The 18,217-nt window shown below is 41.7% G+C and overlaps 1 protein-coding gene across 1 annotated transcript in view; it reads left to right on the top strand.

Moving 5' to 3' along the window:
* The window catches only part of LOC138284405 (mucin-5AC-like), an 88,454-nt gene extending 74,988 nt beyond the window's left edge, over positions 1–13,466 (top strand). The window contains exons 39-54 of the mRNA XM_069223142.1: positions 1,438–1,507; positions 2,246–2,346; positions 2,846–2,877; positions 4,024–4,201; positions 5,038–5,142; positions 5,406–5,446; positions 6,014–6,142; positions 6,258–6,356; positions 6,826–6,954; positions 7,047–7,142; positions 7,973–8,101; positions 8,228–8,326; positions 9,188–9,316; positions 10,186–10,231; positions 10,329–10,443; positions 11,987–13,466. Coding sequence (XP_069079243.1) covers positions 1,438–1,507; positions 2,246–2,346; positions 2,846–2,877; positions 4,024–4,201; positions 5,038–5,142; positions 5,406–5,446; positions 6,014–6,142; positions 6,258–6,356; positions 6,826–6,954; positions 7,047–7,142; positions 7,973–8,101; positions 8,228–8,326; positions 9,188–9,316; positions 10,186–10,231; positions 10,329–10,443; positions 11,987–12,245 — 1,757 coding nt within the window. The 3' untranslated portion in view covers positions 12,246–13,466. The remainder of the gene's footprint in view (positions 1–1,437; positions 1,508–2,245; positions 2,347–2,845; positions 2,878–4,023; positions 4,202–5,037; positions 5,143–5,405; positions 5,447–6,013; positions 6,143–6,257; positions 6,357–6,825; positions 6,955–7,046; positions 7,143–7,972; positions 8,102–8,227; positions 8,327–9,187; positions 9,317–10,185; positions 10,232–10,328; positions 10,444–11,986) is intronic.
* The last annotated feature ends 4,751 nt before the right edge of the window (positions 13,467–18,217 follow it).

An 18,217-nucleotide genomic window follows, 5' to 3' on the forward strand; every position in this document is an offset into this window, starting at 1 on the left:
CTACACATATGTGTACCTTGATGATAGATATGTCTTCAAGGTACGTAGATGTGGAGTTAAGAATAGGGAATCTATACTTACCTATTTTGGTCCTTGGTATTTTTGACACGATATGCTGATTAAACGGTATTTCTGTTTCCGATAGTCTGTCAGCGGTCCAAAACCTCATGCTTAAGGATTATTTGTTTGGGCACTGGGTCTTTTCGATTATCCCTCTTGCAAAGCTCCAAAATCTTCAAACTACCAGATTTCTGTAGGTTTGTCTGAAACATTGCCTCTCAGCAGTTTGCTCTGAAAACCCTGTCCTGAAGGTCATTTGTTATGTCTGAAGCATTTGACTTCCACAATACTCCTGTTTTTTTACTAAAGCAGTTCTTGTAACAACTTTGCAAAATCGTCACTTTGCAAAGGTTTTATTCTGTGCCAACTATTTCTGGTCTCGATATTACAGCAGTATGCAAAGGTCATCCTAAGAGAACTGGCGAAAGTACAGAGTAGGAATTTTCAAAGATATTGTGAGCCATTATTTATCTCAACTACCAAAAGCATCTTAACACATTCAAGTAATAGGTGCTTGTATTGGCCCGCTCTCTCCAATGAAATAAATATTCTCATATTTTAGCTCGTTTCACTGTTTCATAGTTTTCGAGTTTACTGACTAGACAAAGTTTCACAGATCTCCATAAGTGAGGCATCAGTGGTTTGTGTACAACTGGTCTTTGGAATCCAGGGAAACAGCACGCGGTGCAGGATATTGCATATGGACAGTTGAGCAAAAGATCGTTGACATTTATAGGAAGGGAATAGGAGATTGGTGCTGTTCCTAAGCCAATACAAATACTTGTCATAAAACCGCATTTCATCTGAATCATGCACATTGACTAACGCATATTTACTGTGCCATACCCAACCCACAAACTTCCATATGACTAGGATTACAGAATTTGGGACAGGGAGGGGAGGCAGTAATCTAAATGCTATAATCCAGTTTGAATTTTCAGCCCTGGCCTAATAAAATGTAGAAGGTATTTAGAAGATGTGAGCTTGGTTTGTGCGATGCTAAAGCGTCATTTAGAAAATCAATAGCATTATTACCTCTCAGATACGTTATTGGGAAAGCAGTTTATAAACTGCAAGGCCACTTGCAGCCCATCCCAAATGGTTTGAATGCCTCGTGCATGTCAATAATTCCTACATAAAAAGGTAAGCAAACTCAAAGTAAAGCGAGGTAGCCATTACAACTACAGAGCTGTCGCTTCTTGGAAGTAAGTAGCTGCTTGTGAACAATGTACCAAGGATCATACTTCAGGATATACGTTCTGGTGAAGGCATGCTCACACTAAGTACAGTGACTTCTAATAAAAAATATGAGGTGATCACTGTTGGTAATAAGCATCATTCAACATCAGACCATAACTCTTTGTCCCTCTTACACAGCATACAGTTGTCCACAGGGCAAGGTTTACCAGGCATGCGGCCCTGCTCAACCTGCAACCTGTGACTCGAGGTCAGTAATTGTCAATGACAGACAAGAAATTTAGCTGTGATTATTAACCAGTCAGCTCTCTATGTACTTTACGTTACATAATAAACTTCTCAAATTTTTACAATAAGCTTCTTCTCCATCCTATCATTCGACTTCTACTCTGTTTCCTTTTAGTTCCTCCTTGTGTTCTCTTATCTGCCAACCAACATATTTCTCTACTACTCCTCCTCTCTTTCTCCTGGATCACTACGTTGCTTTTTTCCACTTTTCCGTACCTCAAACTCATCATCGTTTCTCTTGAACTCTAACACGCTTCTCCTATTACATTCAAGCTGTGTTCTCTCACTCAACTTTTTTCATCTTTCCGACTCCTTCCTCTATTGATTGTCCCCCATTTCCACTTCACGTTTCATCAATTCAACTCCACTTCCATTCTGCCCCTTCCCTATTGACTACTGCAAATTTTCTTCCTTTTCCACATTCTTTATCTACTTCCCCACTCGCTCTTTTCCCAGTTTTCCCCATTCTTAGCTAGTTTTTTACCTCTTTGTAAACTTGCATGTGTTGAACATCCATAATTTAGAAATTGTAAAAAAAAATCTGTTATAATTTCCCAGGAGCTCACCTTTACTCCTGGAGAAGCCAATTGTATTTGTATTCATCAATATACTAGCCTTTCCTAATTATGCTAGTTAATCAACCTTAATTCTGGGAATAACCATGTGACACATGTTCTGCTTCTCTCTCACTCCACTAAAGGGCCGAGGTTCAGACCAATGATGCCGTCAGTGAAGGCTGCTTCTGCCCACAGGGAACCACCCTCTTCAATTCATACACTGATGTCTGCGTACCCAAGTGCTGTAAGTAATTGGTGACAAGTCTTATTAATCTGGACTTGTGCGGTCACTTGCAGGTGCTCACAAAATAAAAGACACACCAAGTGAAAATAAAACAGTTAACACCTCGGCACTTTCTTGTTCACAAAAGCATTCTTTCGCATGGACAATATATGAGGAAGCAGTAGATACAATGGCCTTTTTCAGTATAAAGTGCCAACTGAGATTTTATGTAATAGTGTGTGATAAAAAGAGCCATTCTTTGTAGGTACAGGCTATGTCAGCTACATTTTAAAGCACATTACATTACGTTACTGGATTGCTTTCAATGTAATTGCAGTAACTGGATGCTGTCTAGTTTCGTGAATGGGATGTTTCTCTGTACTTGGTGACTCGGAAATGTATACAATAGATTGCTGCACAGATTAATACCCTTTCCCTCCCACATAAATGTATGTACCAAAGGTTTATGTAATTTTACTGTGCTTCTGAGAGTAATCAAGTGCCCATCTCTTTTCTTCAGCTTGTGTCGGACCCGATGGAATGCCTAAAATGGTGAATATCATGAAGTTATTTTTTCTTGAAAAATATTTTCAATGCTCTTTACGATTATGTTCTCTACTGTCCAAATGCACTAAGAAGTTAGAGCAAACTGGCCACAAAAAAAAAAAAAAAAAAAAAAAACTACAGGATTTAGTCATTTCTTAGTGAAGAGGGTGATCAAAACAAAGGAAATCCATGGTCATCCTTAACGACTATATAAAAATGATACATGGCTTTGAATTGTAGGCACTGTAATTCCAATGTTTCTCTTGTTGCCAACACAACAATAATTATTTCTAAATTTGTGGCTGTACAAAGGCTTCTTATGATGACATCTGCAGCTTCCGCCCTAGTCCAGGGTTGAAAGGGAAGACCAGATAACAACTTCCAATGTGTGACCTACCGAAGTGTCATTTAACTCAAACCTGTTTTTTTACCTTCAGAAAGTCAAACTTTCTGGGTCTTACTTCAAGGCCACCTCATCTAGGTATCATTCTAGACACTGAAATGTAAGAGTTTAGCAAGGCCTAAAAAGTTGGCCTGAATGAGGTCTTGCAATCTAACTATTCATTCATGTTCTTGCAAACAGTATCATAGTATATTTAACGCCTTATACGAATACAGGCCTGTCCTAGAAGAAGGCATGTACTATAGTATTATGGCTTATTTAGCTGCTCCTGATGTTGTGTTGTCTGTTTCAATATACACATAAAACTCAGCAAAATATGTGGAAGTCAAAATGAGCAAAATGTGAAGTCTGTGAATCCTTGAAGTTCACATTGGAGGACTTCATTGATATAATGTAAATATTACTAAACATCTGAAATATTTGCCAATTCTAGATTTTAAAATAAGAGATTCGAGTACGGAGATAAAACTGACCTTAAACTCTGTGGTTATATGTAGTAGCTGCCCTGTGGTGTATCTTATTGCAGAAACTAAATGAATTTATAACTTTGCACATGCATCAGATAATGGGAAGCATATCACCATGCTAAACAACTCCCCACAGTTTGCAGCAATTAGCAAGGGTGGATCATTAACTAATTAAGAAATACTGCGGCAGAGTAAATTAGTGAAACACATCAATAAAAGTGCAGCTGAGGTACAGGAAATTGTGAAGCCTTCTACAAAATATAAATATCTTTCATGTTCCAGCCTGGAGCAAACTGGCAGAGCAACTGCCAGAATTGTGTCTGCGACAAGTACACTCTGACTGTCAAGTGTGAACCGATCAAGTGTCCCGAGCCGGTCAAAGTCACATGTGAGAAAGAAGGATTTGTGCCTGTCCAGGTGATGAAAGCAGACCAGCCATGCTGCCTGGTGTCTGAATGCCGTAAGTCTTCTCATCTTTCTTGTCTGTAGTGTAGCAGAGATTCAACCCTGAGCTGCACGATTCCTGAATCCCATTCCACTAATGATATGTTTTAATCCACGTCATTCACAAGGTCTTTGCACTAGCACAGCCTCAATGTTAATAACATTCCGTCATTCATTATGGTGTAGTTCCAAAATGTAATAGTTATGGTATCAGCTGAGAAAAACATTGTGTCCTAAATATCATTCTAAAAAATAACACCCACTGGCACTAATGTTAACATTTTACAACCAACGTGACAATATTTTTAAAACAATATTTAGGATACAATATTTATGTCAGATAATATTCCTTTATATGGAATTTTGAAATACTGCCTTCACTACTTTGTCTTGTAGCTCTACTGTATAAGCATAGCCATGCTTCAACAGTACATGTTTCAGGGCTACTGTCTATGTCTTTCTTATGGTAGGGCAGCACCAACATTTGCACAAGCTGTAGGGTTAGAGTGGAGAAAATCGGGCTGCTTAAGGATCTTACTCAAAGCAGTCACTGCAGCCCAGAGATCTGGGAAATCGGTTTTACTGCACACAGACCCCTGCAGGGCCCCTCTCCATCTTTGGCCATACTAAGCACTGGGACAGCTCTGCCAACCTAGACTTTCTTCTCACCGAAAATTCGGAGTCCTCTTGAATGTTTAGTTAATAGATAGCTTAAGACACTTGACTTTTTCCGTAACACATGATGGGCACTCTGAGATGTTTGTTCAAAGGTCTGCTTTACGCCTCTTTGAGTGCTGATGACATTTTCTATCATCACACTAATTCGCTTTTATTTTTCCTTTTGACATTCAGGGTGCAATGTCAGCTACTGCTCTACACCGGTTAAGAAATGCCCACTAGGGTTCGAGGTCTCTTCAGTCATGGGAGAGGGAGACTGCTGTGCCACTTTCTTCTGCAGTAAGTATAATGCTGTTTAGACTGTGCTTCCAGATCAATCCTGTACAGCCTATAGCGTGAGAGCCTAGAAGTGTCTGAGATGTGCAACTACCTGTTAGCACCCTTGGTTCATAACTTACTTTTTTATAAAGACATATATTTCTATAAGTTTTTATTATATCATGAAACCTCATTGGCATAAATGATAGGGCAGCAATTATAAACCAAATGTGCCACAAGCCACTCGAAAGAAAGAATCCTAATCAAATGTTCTCTCTCCACAGAGCCCATGAATGTGTGCGTATACGATGGTGTCATATACCAGGTAAGAAAGGCAGAGTGTCCTTATTCCTTTCGTAACAGCCTCACGAATTAAGTGAAGGGCCTTAAATAGAATAGCACCCCCTGTACCAACACATTGTCCATTTCAAAATCATTTCAACCTTTGCTCGACTGCTCAGAGACATGTCAGTAGACGTTGAAGACGCATCTTGATAATAGCACTTCATAATATTGCCTAAGGCTGACATGCTGCCTTCTAATGCTAATGAAGTTTGAGAAAGCGTTCAATAATTAGGTTCCGTCTCGCACGTGAAAATAATTTTTTGCACATATTATTGGCCACAGACCTTGTTTTTGCTTCATCAGTCGAGTCTGACTTTTTTTAATCCAGCTTTCTCCGTTTTATACTGAATAAACTACAACTCACTTTTGTCACGTTGCTTTAACTTCCGGTCCAAAGTAGAGAACATTTCAAGATTTGCCCTTCTCTTGGGTCAGCCTGTAACAAGATAAGCTCAGATTGCGTTACAAAATATTTCGTTTCAATAACAAGGGCGGACGGTAAAGATTCTTTGCACAGTCTCAACTCTTTTTTCATTCTCCTTCCCAGCCAGGGCATTCGATCCCACAATCATCAGACTCATGTGAGGAGTGCACGTGTGGTGCGGAGAAAAATGCAATTTCACTGTTGAACCTTCCAGTTTGCACACCCATTGTTTGCAACGAAGACTGCCCATTGGTGAGCTCCCTTTTTGATAGTCTTTGCAAAACTGTATCCTTTTGGCAGTGACATGAAATGTTTGTTATGCTGTGTCCAACTTAATCCATTATTGTTTTTTTTTTACCTTCTGCAGGGCTTTGTGTACAAGATGGCAGAAGGGAAGTGCTGCGGCTCTTGTGTCCAAGTGGCATGTATCATGAAGATGCCTGACAACACAGAAAAAGTCCTTCAGGTATCTCCCTCTCTTATACTGCTTGAGATGCCCCAATGTTTTCTTACTTTGTTAAAGGAGTGGCAGAATTCCAAATTCTTATTCAAAAACATAAATTGGACCCTTAATCCATTTCTTGTCAGTCCATCAGCCTGATAACTTGAAGTTGTGGACAGAATTCATTTGGTGGGCACTAAGGGCCTGATTTGGACTTTGGCAGAAGGGTTTACTCCATCACAAATGAGACGGATATCCCATCCACCGTATTATGACCCCATAATAGCCTATAGAGATTTGTAATAAAGCGGACTGGATATCCATCACATCTGTGATAGAGTAACCCGTCTATCAGGCCCTGAGTTATTTGGCAGCCGGGGATCATATGAGATCACCAGCCCCCCTGAGTCCTCAGCCTATGCCATAATATTCATATCTATTGAATTAAAGGGCTTCTTCAGTGATTCTTTCTCTTACGTGTTATGTCCTATAGCCTGGAGTTCCATTCACCCTTGAAGACAACAACTGCACAGTCTACGAATGTACCGTATCCAACGACCAGTTTATGCTAAACTCCACTACCACAACATGCACAGTATTTTCCTCAAGTGACTGTCCTGCCGTAAGTGCCTTTTCATGTTCCTCAAATTCTTTTGGGTTTCACTTGATTGCACTACACCATGGTTGACTCACCTCTTTATTCCAAACCTGCAGGGATACTTGTACAAGAAGGAGGCCGGCCAGTGCTGCGGCACATGTCTCCAGGTGGCATGTACAATGAAAGTCAACAATTCCACTAAAGTTCTCCAGGTATCTCAACCTCTTACTTTCCTAGTTCCATTTATAATCCCTGGGGACAGCCTCCACTGATTGACAGTAAATAATATGACACTCTCATACAGGCTTCATAGCCTGACACAAAGGTAAAATTAAAATGACACAAACACAACATCAATATAGGTATAACTACACAAGCCAGAATGAGTGAAGTGAATTGGCAAGCACGTTCTCAACTGTGCTGCAAAGTAATCTTGAACAAAGATCTCAAAATTATATGCAGGTGCGATTCAATGACTATAGCATTGGCAACCAGCTTAGCACATAGGTTAATTTGAGTTCATCGCATTGGGTTACGACAGGCAGTGTTTATCAATTACCTGTCAAGAAGAAACACAACTATCGCGACTCCAGTGTGAAAGCCAAGATGGGATAAGGCTAATTTGGCAAATGCACACGGATCAAAGTCAGTATAATAAATATACCATTGTAGGTGTCTCGCTATGACATAGACGACTTCATCTGTAGCCCAGTTTCTTTACACTCTGAAATCAAATGTCCTTCCTCAATCCACTTTGACCTCAACATTCACTAGTTTGGCTGGTCCAACATCAGAGGGTCTCAGAACAATGGATTTTTCAGTATTTTCTTTGTTTATTTTAAGCTTCTAATTCACATTTTCGATGCCACTGCTTTAAATACTATTAGTCAGGAAAATGACCATGCATCTTCAGAGTTTTGAAGCAGTGCTTGAAGAAAACTATGCTTTTTTTGGCTCAAACACATCCTAGAGTGACCTGGAAATACTGGGCGATTTTCTGCGTAAAGAGAATTAATTCAACATGTTTCTTTCTTTCTCTCAGCCTGGCGACATATGGTACCCTCCTGGGGATGTCTGCGTTTATTATGAGTGCGTGATAGTAGATGGTCAGTTCGTCCCTGTCACCACAAAGAGAGCATGCACAATCGGCTCTAAAGCAGACTGCTCAGAGGTAGGTTATTTATATTCGTGATAACTGTTTCTGAAAACACATTTTCATTACTAGAAGCCACTGCCTGGAGAGAACCCCCCCCCCCCGAAAAAAAATCTGATATGAACTCTCTTTTGTACTTCACAGGCCTATCAATATGTGAAGGCAGATGGTGATTGCTGTGGTACCTGCGTCCAGGTGGCTTGTACAATGACGACAAAGGACAACATGACAAAAGTCATCAAGGTATCCCCAAACCTTAAAGTTTTTACAATCATTGCTTGACGCCATATGGACGCAATACAGAAATCTGGAGTCAGGAAATGTGAACGTGCCATGACATTGGTTTCTTTATTTAAGACTGGTTCATTCTTTCACCCATCTCTAATGACATCACCTCTATCACTCATACACACATTATCTCAAAAATAAATATTTAGGCACTACAGCATAACACAAGAACCAGACCACAACTGATTATGTTAGAGCTGTCTACACCAGGATATACTGATTAGTAAATTAAGGTATACTTGTACATGGCTCATATCAGAATTCGAGTCTACGAAACTCATGTCACAAGTCAATATGGCCACCACACTGCTTAATTAGTTAAGCTGCTGCCAGATCGGTTCTTTCTGTCTTGGGTTCTCTGTGTGAACAACGCTGCACGACGATGGAGGAAGGAAAATTAGATCTTAAAGTTCTAGCTAACCCTGTGTTTCCATTTCTCTTCAACTTTTCATAGTTAACTTTCCATCTGCTTGGGGCCACACTGAACCTTTCCCTGGTGCATGACCAAATCTTGAAACCTTCAGTTTTTTATAATTCATTCAGGGCAGCCATTGTTTGTTTGTTGCTCTCTAGCATTTATAGCTTTATTACAATGTGTAATATCACCATGTCACCATGCAAAGAGATTGTTCTACTGTGTCCTTGTAGTTCACAAAACCAGTTTTGATCTCGCTGTATTTTGAAGAAGGTGATGTCCTTGTAGACTGGAGGAGAAGGAATACACACAACAACTTACTGTACTTTTGGGTGGTGGAAAGAAACGGTTTGGGGTTTGCTGACTACATCATAAAGGTTTTTATGTAATTCTACTTTCAGCCTGGGGAGTCCTGGACTTCAGAAGATAATAAGTGTGCCTCCTATGAATGTGAAGACAGGAACGGGCGCTACGACCTGATCAGAAAGATGAAATCATGCCCTGCCTTTAATGAAGCCAAATGTGTCCCTGTAGGTTATTCATAATACGAATGTATTATTTTGAATGCATGAATGATTGACATTGAGAGAGAATTGTATTTTTGGCCCTATTATTATATATTAGATTATTGTCAAAAGTCATTACTTAATGATGTTTGGGATATTCCCCTTTCACCACATGAAGTTAACATTCAAAGTGAAATGGACATATAACAGTCAGTCACAGGCTAAAGACCAAACCCTGCACTATACATCACTGAGCATAATTAGAAAAATAGAGAACAATTCCCTTTTAGTGTTCTATTCCTACAATGAAAGGAATAAGTATCATTTGTTCAACATACAACTTCTGATGCTGTTCGTCTTAAGCCATACCTTACCCCAGTGTAGGAAAAAACCTAATGCTCTCATTCAGCTTGACAGTAACAGAGAGATATATAATGTTTAAAGCATATCCAAAACAATGATGCAAAGGGTCTGTGAAAACCACACTGGGAGCCCTCAGATCAACAAAAACATTATGTTAAAATGTCACACTATCGACATGACACTATTTCTAGGCCTGGGGTTAGAACGTTAAATCTGTCAGGTTGATCCAATAATGGTCATGCTGAGGTCACTGTCAAAGAAACATAACAGCTAGTTCATGTATTGTAGTTCAGTTAGCAATGTACAACCTCACACAACTTAATAAACAACTTTAGATCCAGTCCACATTGACAGATTTCTTGGGGGCATATCTTGCAATTACCACAACAACACAATCAAGCTATTCTTCTTTAAGAAAGAGGTGGTTACCAAAGTGTCATAAGGGAATCTGACATACAAACAATGAGACCATTTTAAGTGCCTTGGCTCAACCATCCACACATTCACTCTTGTGTATTTTTGCAATATAGGGATCTATCAGAATGACGCCTGATGGCTGTTGCAAGATTTGTGAAGGTAAGCTCATACAATGCTTAAAGGGAAGACAGTGAATAGTTGCCTTATTTTCTTTTTTTTAAGAGAAATATCTAAACTATTTTCTTTTTCTGCAAAGTTGAAACTAACTGCAAACTCCGTAAGACTTCAACCACTCTCAGAATGAGTAGCTGCCAGTCAATTGAACCAGTAGAGCTAACATATTGCGAAGGAACCTGCAACACATCCTCCATGTAAGTAGATTATGGTACATTACTTGTGTTAAATTAGTATTTGCTTGTCAGCATTTCTGGAACTACATTTTTAAATGATGGTGGTATATACTGTATTGCTATAATGCTAGTCTGTCTAGAAAACAAGGCAGTCGATTGTACAATGGCTGCTGGAATTATTTGGTGATTGGAGCCATTATTTGGTCAACGGGATATGTTTAAGGTGCCAAAATATTAAGTAACTGGTTGAATAATTCTAGTGTACTTTAAGTTCGAAAGCTTCTCTATAAAAAAAAAAAGTGAATTGATTGATTTTTAGGTTTTAAATCATAACTTAATTTTGCCTAAAAAGTGCACGTTTTTTGTAATATGTAGTATAAAATTGTTCGGAGTATATCCCGTTCAACGTTATATTTAATTTGTTTTACTGGCAAATATCAGGTTTTATACACTGATGTCTTGATTTATGGGAGCCATTGTGTTGGACGTAATAACGGGCTCTTCCTAGGTCATTTGTGTGGCAATGGTATAACTGAGAGGCTGCTGTCCTTCTCATCACACACAATGAATACGATTCTCATTTTTGTTGAATAAAAAAACGTTTAGAGGTAACCTGGACAACCTAGTTAAAAACTATTACACTATGTAAGTCAATAGTCTTACATACAAAAGACAAACACTTTGGATTTCACACCCATAAAAATAACAATTGTTTCATTACAACAGGTCATTTTCATAATAATAACCACCACCCTAAAATACTGAAATTCAGTCACAGCTGAAGAAACTGTATTTCTTTCTTTTGTCCAAGGTTAACGATTAACTAAACCTGCAGCAGATATTCCTGGTCCATATTACATTACATACAGCTGCTAGTGCTCAGTTAATCTTTCATTACCTAGTGTTCTAATTTGTTTTGAGACTATATACAGTAAACTGGGCTCTGTATCTAATTCTGCAATATGATGTTAGGAGTTTCATTTTCTACTCACAATTATAGAATAAACGATTTTTTTGCCCTCCATTTTCATGTTTAGCTTGCCCAGACGACCACACCTTAAATCATTCACTATTGCACTTTTACATCTTTATAGATGGTCTGTATTGGTGTTATGTCATTTAAAAACTCGTAATTGGTTTTTAAAACATCCAAACATTACAGACAGAACGTAGCATAACCGAATCGGGGTAACCCAGAGACATCGTAATTCATACTATGTAGGATCTTGCATGGTAATTTGTGCAACATTTCATTTATAATACTAACCCAACGGTTCGGTGAGAAATTAGCTCGACTGTCCAAAAGCGATGCATCAACTTGTGTAGATTTCCCACTGCCAGATCATTTGTCCTTATTTTTGCATCTAATTTCTCAGTATGATTACTCATCAACTGCATTTGTCTGCACAATCAGCTCTCATTATGATACACTTAAAATCTCCTCTTCATGATCACTAATTCATGATGGGATACGAGTGGTACACTAAGGCAATATGTTAACATCCACCATTCAGTGACGGTTTCAATTAAAAACATTTGATCCTCCTGACTTTATATTTGTTAGGTATTCTGCTGAGGCAAACACAATGAAGCACAAGTGCAGCTGTTGCCAGGAGGTTCAGACCAGCACAAGGCAGGTGGTCCTCACCTGTCTGGATGGAACCAGCAAGACTCAATCCTACCTCTATGTGGACGAGTGTGGATGCACAGGCACGGAATGTGGCCAGAACTCCCAGACCACTGACTCTCAGCAGCAGCAGCAACAAGAGGACCACAACCCTTTGCAGAACCAACAGCAAGACGAACAACAATTTCAAAATTAATTTCAAAGCATAAACCAAAACACAAAGGACAAATAAATAATGCGCAGCTGAAATCCTGGCCATACTGACCAAACCTTGTGTGGATGCAAATATAGCTTTCTCTTTTGTTCGTTTTTCATAAACATCTTTAGTGTTAAACTTTGTCTCCTGCAGAACAAGAACTTCCATAAATGTGCATTATGTGAGGATTCTTCTAAAAATTTTGTTGTCCGCCTTTCTAGATTTGATATTAAGTATTTCACTTAGCGTTTGTAATAACGCGAAAGTAATGAGGAAACCCAAGGAGAGAATAACAGCATACCAATCCACGTGAAATTTAGATTGCGGTCCACTTACACACCACTTCCTGGAAAAGACGAATCCATAGTAATTGCTGTCTGAAAGCTGACAAGGCTGTACTATAAACTCAGGATGTGTACACTGTAAACTTGACAAGATTACTTATAAGAACTATATTCATCACAATTAGTTGGTAAACTCACGTGTGATGGCTTCTCGCAAAAGCCTTTCACAGCAACCGTGCAACGTGTCTGAGACTCCGCTCTTTGGACATTCTTAGCCACACCAGTTCCGTAGCATCAGTGGCCACGTATCTAAGCCTGAAGCCTGAAGAATATTTATGTTAAAAAACATATATATGAGTTCTTCACCGGCCACCTAGGTGCTTCTAGTGGCCAAAATCTGGATGTTAAGTGTGGGTAGCTGTCAAAAACCGCAAAACTGTCCAACCTGTGAGACTTTATGAGCTTTCCCTGTATGTGTGTATGTAGAACATATAGTAGGCCAGTGAGCAAAAAGCTGCCATTAAATGCTCCGTATGTGTTAGAGTTAGTGCCATCACAATATGGAGGTTTAGTCAAACTGTTTACACAATGAAACAATGTTGGCAAAAGGGTAATATGAAGGATTCTTTTTCTATTAATATATTAAACAAGGCTGTCATGGAATGTCTTACCTAGGGATTCGAATGATTTATATAAAATATATACATAGATATATATATTATATATAGATATATATTTTGGTACAGGACATCACACTTTGCTATTTATTTATTTCTGGAGAAATAAGACTTTTGGGTGACTTGCGATTTCATGTCCATCTGTGTGTCACAGATATTTTCTTGTGGGAAAGACACGCATATTTTTCCCTGCCTTTTTCCTCTGGTCCAGAAAAGTCAATATGATTAATAAAATTAACCTTTCAGCATTTTGCAAAGTATTCCCTTTTCCGAGTTTTTGTTATGTGAATGCTTTTTTTACAATGTTTCTTTGGTATGAAGTTGTTTATACGTTTTCTTATCTCGTCCTCCCTCTGTCTGATCTTTACTGAAGTTCGTTTCGGCCAGATGGGTAACTAAAATATTCACTACCTTTACTGTTATACTAACTGAGAAAAACACGTCTTTTCCGTAATATAAAATCCAGTTCATGTCTACTATACGAGTAATGCTGGGGGACTGATTTTAAGCACCAGCTATCAAATGTTGTACAGTGCAGTCACCCTCAGAAGTATGGCACCTTTTTTCTTTTTTTACTTTTTTTTTTATAATTCTCAAACCATACTCAAGCAGGTACTACAATCCTTATAAGAGTGAAGTCACAGGCAAACCCCGGATTAACCTGTGATCAACCTTCTGCTAGTTTTATACAGAGCAGTCAGGCTTAACTTAGAGGCAATGTGTAAAGTATTTATGCAGCACTTCAAACAGTATTAATGTGAAAACACAACACAAGAAAAATTCTATTCCAATTTAGAAAAATAGAGCAACTTTTAATAACTAAATTGAGACAAAAACTACAAAAACCCAATCAGTAGAACCGGAGATATGCAAGATTAAACATTTTAGTGAATAACACCAAAAAGCACAAAGCTCCAACTGTGGATAACTGGTCATGCTAGACGGGGACAAAGCCACAAGTTCAGGCTGACGCTAATGCAGTGCAGGCTGGCTACCAGGACTGAGTTAGACTCTCTGAACAAGACTGCCTTAAATCCTTGTTATAAACTTGCAGAGTCCTGCTTAGAAAATGAATTGCACAGCTAAGGTGATATGAAGGCTGGGTCAGAGATGCATCACGCAGCATTGATTCCGAGGGCCTGTGAGGCTACAATGCAAGGTCCTACATCATTGTCGAGGAAGCCATCAAGAAGGGGGGCTTATGATGCGTAGTTAGGTGTCAAGGATTTGTTACACACCAGCTGTTTCTGAAGGAGCAGTGGGGCTTGCAAGATGAAATCTTGCATCATCATCAAAGCTGTTGTTGATGAGAAGCTTGACATGTGGGGCATGTGTTGAAGATGAGTCACTGTGGTGCAAAGTCCTTGCACCGGGAAAATCCATGCAGTAAAGGCAATGCGTCAGTTCTGCTCAAGATTGCACCATTCAGCAGAGGTGATGCACTGTTTCTGCTGAATCCGCAGATAGGCTAGCAGCGCACCTTCAAGTCCACTTCTAAGGGTCCAGGACTAGGGTGGTACCACTTAACAGAGTAGGACTGACAGATGGCACAGTCCAAGTGTTGAGTTCAAGGTGGATGTAGGCTTCTGTCCATGGAGCTTTAGTCAGGAGGCCAGCCAAATAGACCTTGGAGTCACTCTGGGATCTGGGGTCAAGAGATGCAGGTCCAGTCCTTTTCATTCAAGGAAAGGGATGGCAGGGAGCAGGTCAGCACTGTAGGTCAGCCATTCAGAGTAGCTGTCCAGTGGCATGTCAGTGCTTGTAGCAGCACAGCAGTCCTTCCTGGCAGAGGATCCACAGACCCAGATGTGCACCAAAGTGGTGGTATCTGAGATCCAGAATGTATACCCAGTTGTGCCTTTGAAGTGGGGGAGAAGCTTCTAGAGTTGGGTTCTCCAACAAATAGCTCATGGGCTACTGGTAGCATTCCAGCTACCTGTGAGTAGCTCTCCTGTGTGCAGCCCAGCCTACTAAATTACAAGGTTTGATTGAATTAATGTATGTATACCAAAACTGAAAAATGCGGATTTAATATGGAAATGTGTGTATTTTCAGGACCCAGAAGTTCCACAATCTATTTAAAGCTGATTTCTGAATGAGAAGTTATGCAGCTTTCAGAGACTTATTGCTAATATTAACACATTGGTGCCAGTGGGTATTGCAGCATGTCCTGTTATGCATTACCCTTGCAGAGGCATTTCAAATTCCATACTGCCAGTGATGGCCCATCCAGGCATACCTCAACTACTTATTGTGTATAACTGTCTAAGAGGAATATACCAAGCCCAACTGTCAGCTACACCCAGTCATGTGACTAGAAACAGGCTATAGGTACTAAAGGAATAAGGCAGGAAAATGCCAACTTCCTAAAATGCGCATTTGCAGCATTGTGATAAAATCCAACTTGCCCATTAAAGAGGGTTTTAATTACTATTCTTTAGGCACCAAACTTGACATGCCTACCTGTTCCCTTATACTAGGTCTAGATATCCCCTATTAGTGAAATGTAGGCAGTGTCTACAAACCAGGCTCTCTGGACATAGCTGTGGATGAGCAGCCAAGGCTCATGTAGGAGACATGCAAAGCTCATGCAATACCACTGTAGCCACACAGCACTTACACACATGAAAGAATACACTTAGGGGGTCATTCTGACCCTGGCGGCCGGTGGCCGCCAGGGCCACCGACCACGGGAGCACCGCCAACAGGCTGGCGGTGCTCCCACGAGCATTCTGACCGCGGCGGTTCAGCGGCGGTCAGAAGCGGCAAGTCGGCGGGCTCCCGCCGACTTACCGCTGCTCGGGGAATCCTTCATGGCGGCGGAGCGCGCTCCGCCGCCATGAGGATTCTGACCCCCCCTACCGCCATCCTGTTCATGGCGGGAAAGCTGCCATGAACAGGATGGCGGTAGGGGGGGTCGCGGGGCCCCTGGGGGCCCCTGCCGTGCCCATGCCAATGGTATGGGCACGGCAGGGGCCCCCGTAAGAGGGCCCCGCAAAGTATTTCAGTGTCTGCCTTGCAGACACTGAAATACGCGACGGGTGCCACTGCACCCGTCGCACCTTCCCACTCCGCCGGCTCGATTACGAGCCGGCATCCTCGTGGGAAGGGAGTTTTTCCCTGGGCTGGCGGGCGGTCTTTTGGAGACCGCCCGCCAGCCCAGGGAAAAACTCATAATACCCTCTGCGGTCTTCTGACCGCGGAGCGGTATAATGGGGGCGGAATTCTGGCGGGCGGCCTCCGCCGCCCGCCAGAATCAGAATCACCCCCTTAGTGTTACAAAAATAAAGGTACTTTAGTATGGTAACAAAACAAAAAGGAAGATTGCAGTCGGGTTTACATGTCTGGATTCCACCAACCATCCTTGGCACAGGCAAAACTCAGAGTTTGCGGAAAGTGGAGTTGCCAGGGACCAGCAAGGCCCAGGACTCAAACCACGAGGGGGAATCAGAAGGAGCCCTCAGCATTGCAGAGAACCGACAGAAGCACATGCAGCACTCACAGGTGTCCCACAGGACGGAGACACAGAAGGTGCAAAAGGAGCCCAGGCAGCAGTAAGAAAAGGAGTCCCATGCCGCAGGAGAGCCACTCAGGGAGTTGTGCGTCGAAGGAAGGAGTTCTAGGGGCTAGAGCTGCACGAAGACTGAAGACCCCTTGGAAGAAGTGCCAGCAAATCTTGGCAGCTGCAAAGGACCCAGTGCACAGGGGTACTGTCCTGCTTGGGAAGGCAAGGGCTTACCTCCACCAAAACTGAACAGCTAGTAGAGAGAACCGTCTGGACGACTTCTGACCACCACCTGTGTTACAGGATCCATGCAGCTCAGCAGGAGAGGGGATCCACGCAGCCGGTCGGCATTGCTGTTGGTGCCGGCAGATGGAGGGGAGTGACTCCTTCACTCCAAGGGAGATTCCTTCTTCTTTCTTGTACAGACTGAAGACCAGCTGTCCTCAGAGGATGCACAACTGGGGAAATGTTGCAAAAGCTGTAAGGAGCCAGAAGAAACAATGTTGCAGGTGAAGTCTTGTTCTTTGCTTCAGATTGTCGGGTCCTGGAGAGTCCAGATGCAGTTTCTTTGGTCAGAAGTCGAAGTAAGAGATGTAGAGGAATCCTGCTGGAATCTTCCAAGGTGAATTTGAGGACGGACCCAAAGGAGAGACCCTAGATAGTCCTGAAAGGGGGATTGGTCACCTATCTGACATCACCTGCCTGGCCTGGCCACTCAGATGCTCTTAAAGATCCCTGCCAACCTTGGATTCAAGATGGCAGAAACCAGGGACCCTCCAGAGGAGCTCTGGTCATCACCCCTGGGCTGGTGATGGACAGGGGAGTGGTCACTCCCCTTTCCATTGTCCAGTTTCACGCCAGAGCGGGGACTGGAGGACCACTAAACATGTGTAGACTGATTTATGCACAAAGGGCACCAAATGTGCCCTTCAAAGAATACCAGTGGCTTGTGGAGGCTACTCCTCCCAAGCCATGTAACACCTATTGCCAATGGGAGAGGATGTAACACCCCTTTCCCAAAGGAAATCCTTTGTTCTGCTACCTGGGCTTGAGCTGCTCATGCAACAGGAGGGCAGAAACCTGTCTGCGAGGGGGCAGCGGCTGGGGCTGCCTGGAAAATCTCAGAAGGCCGTGGAAGCAATACTGGGGTCTTCTAAGGAGACCATAGAGTGCATGGAATCGTACAACCAATACTTGCAAATGTATTGAGGTATGATTCCAACATGTTTGATACCAAACATGCCTATGTTCGGGGTTACCATTTTGTAGCAGGACATAGGCAGTGGCCTATGTCCAACACACGTGTAAAATGGCATCCCCACACTCACAAAGTCCAGGAAAGTGGGTCTGGAGTTTGTGGGGGCACCTCTGCTAGGGCCCGGGTGTCCCCACACACAGGTACATGTACCCTGCCCTCTGGGCTGAGAGGGCCTCCCATAGGGGTGACCTATAGTGACCTGGTGCAATGACCTATAGTGAAAGTGGGCACATGCACCCGGTTCACAC

This window comes from Pleurodeles waltl, chromosome 3_1, assembly GCF_031143425.1.
Source record: "Pleurodeles waltl isolate 20211129_DDA chromosome 3_1, aPleWal1.hap1.20221129, whole genome shotgun sequence".
NCBI classification, from domain to species: domain Eukaryota; kingdom Metazoa; phylum Chordata; class Amphibia; order Caudata; family Salamandridae; genus Pleurodeles; species Pleurodeles waltl.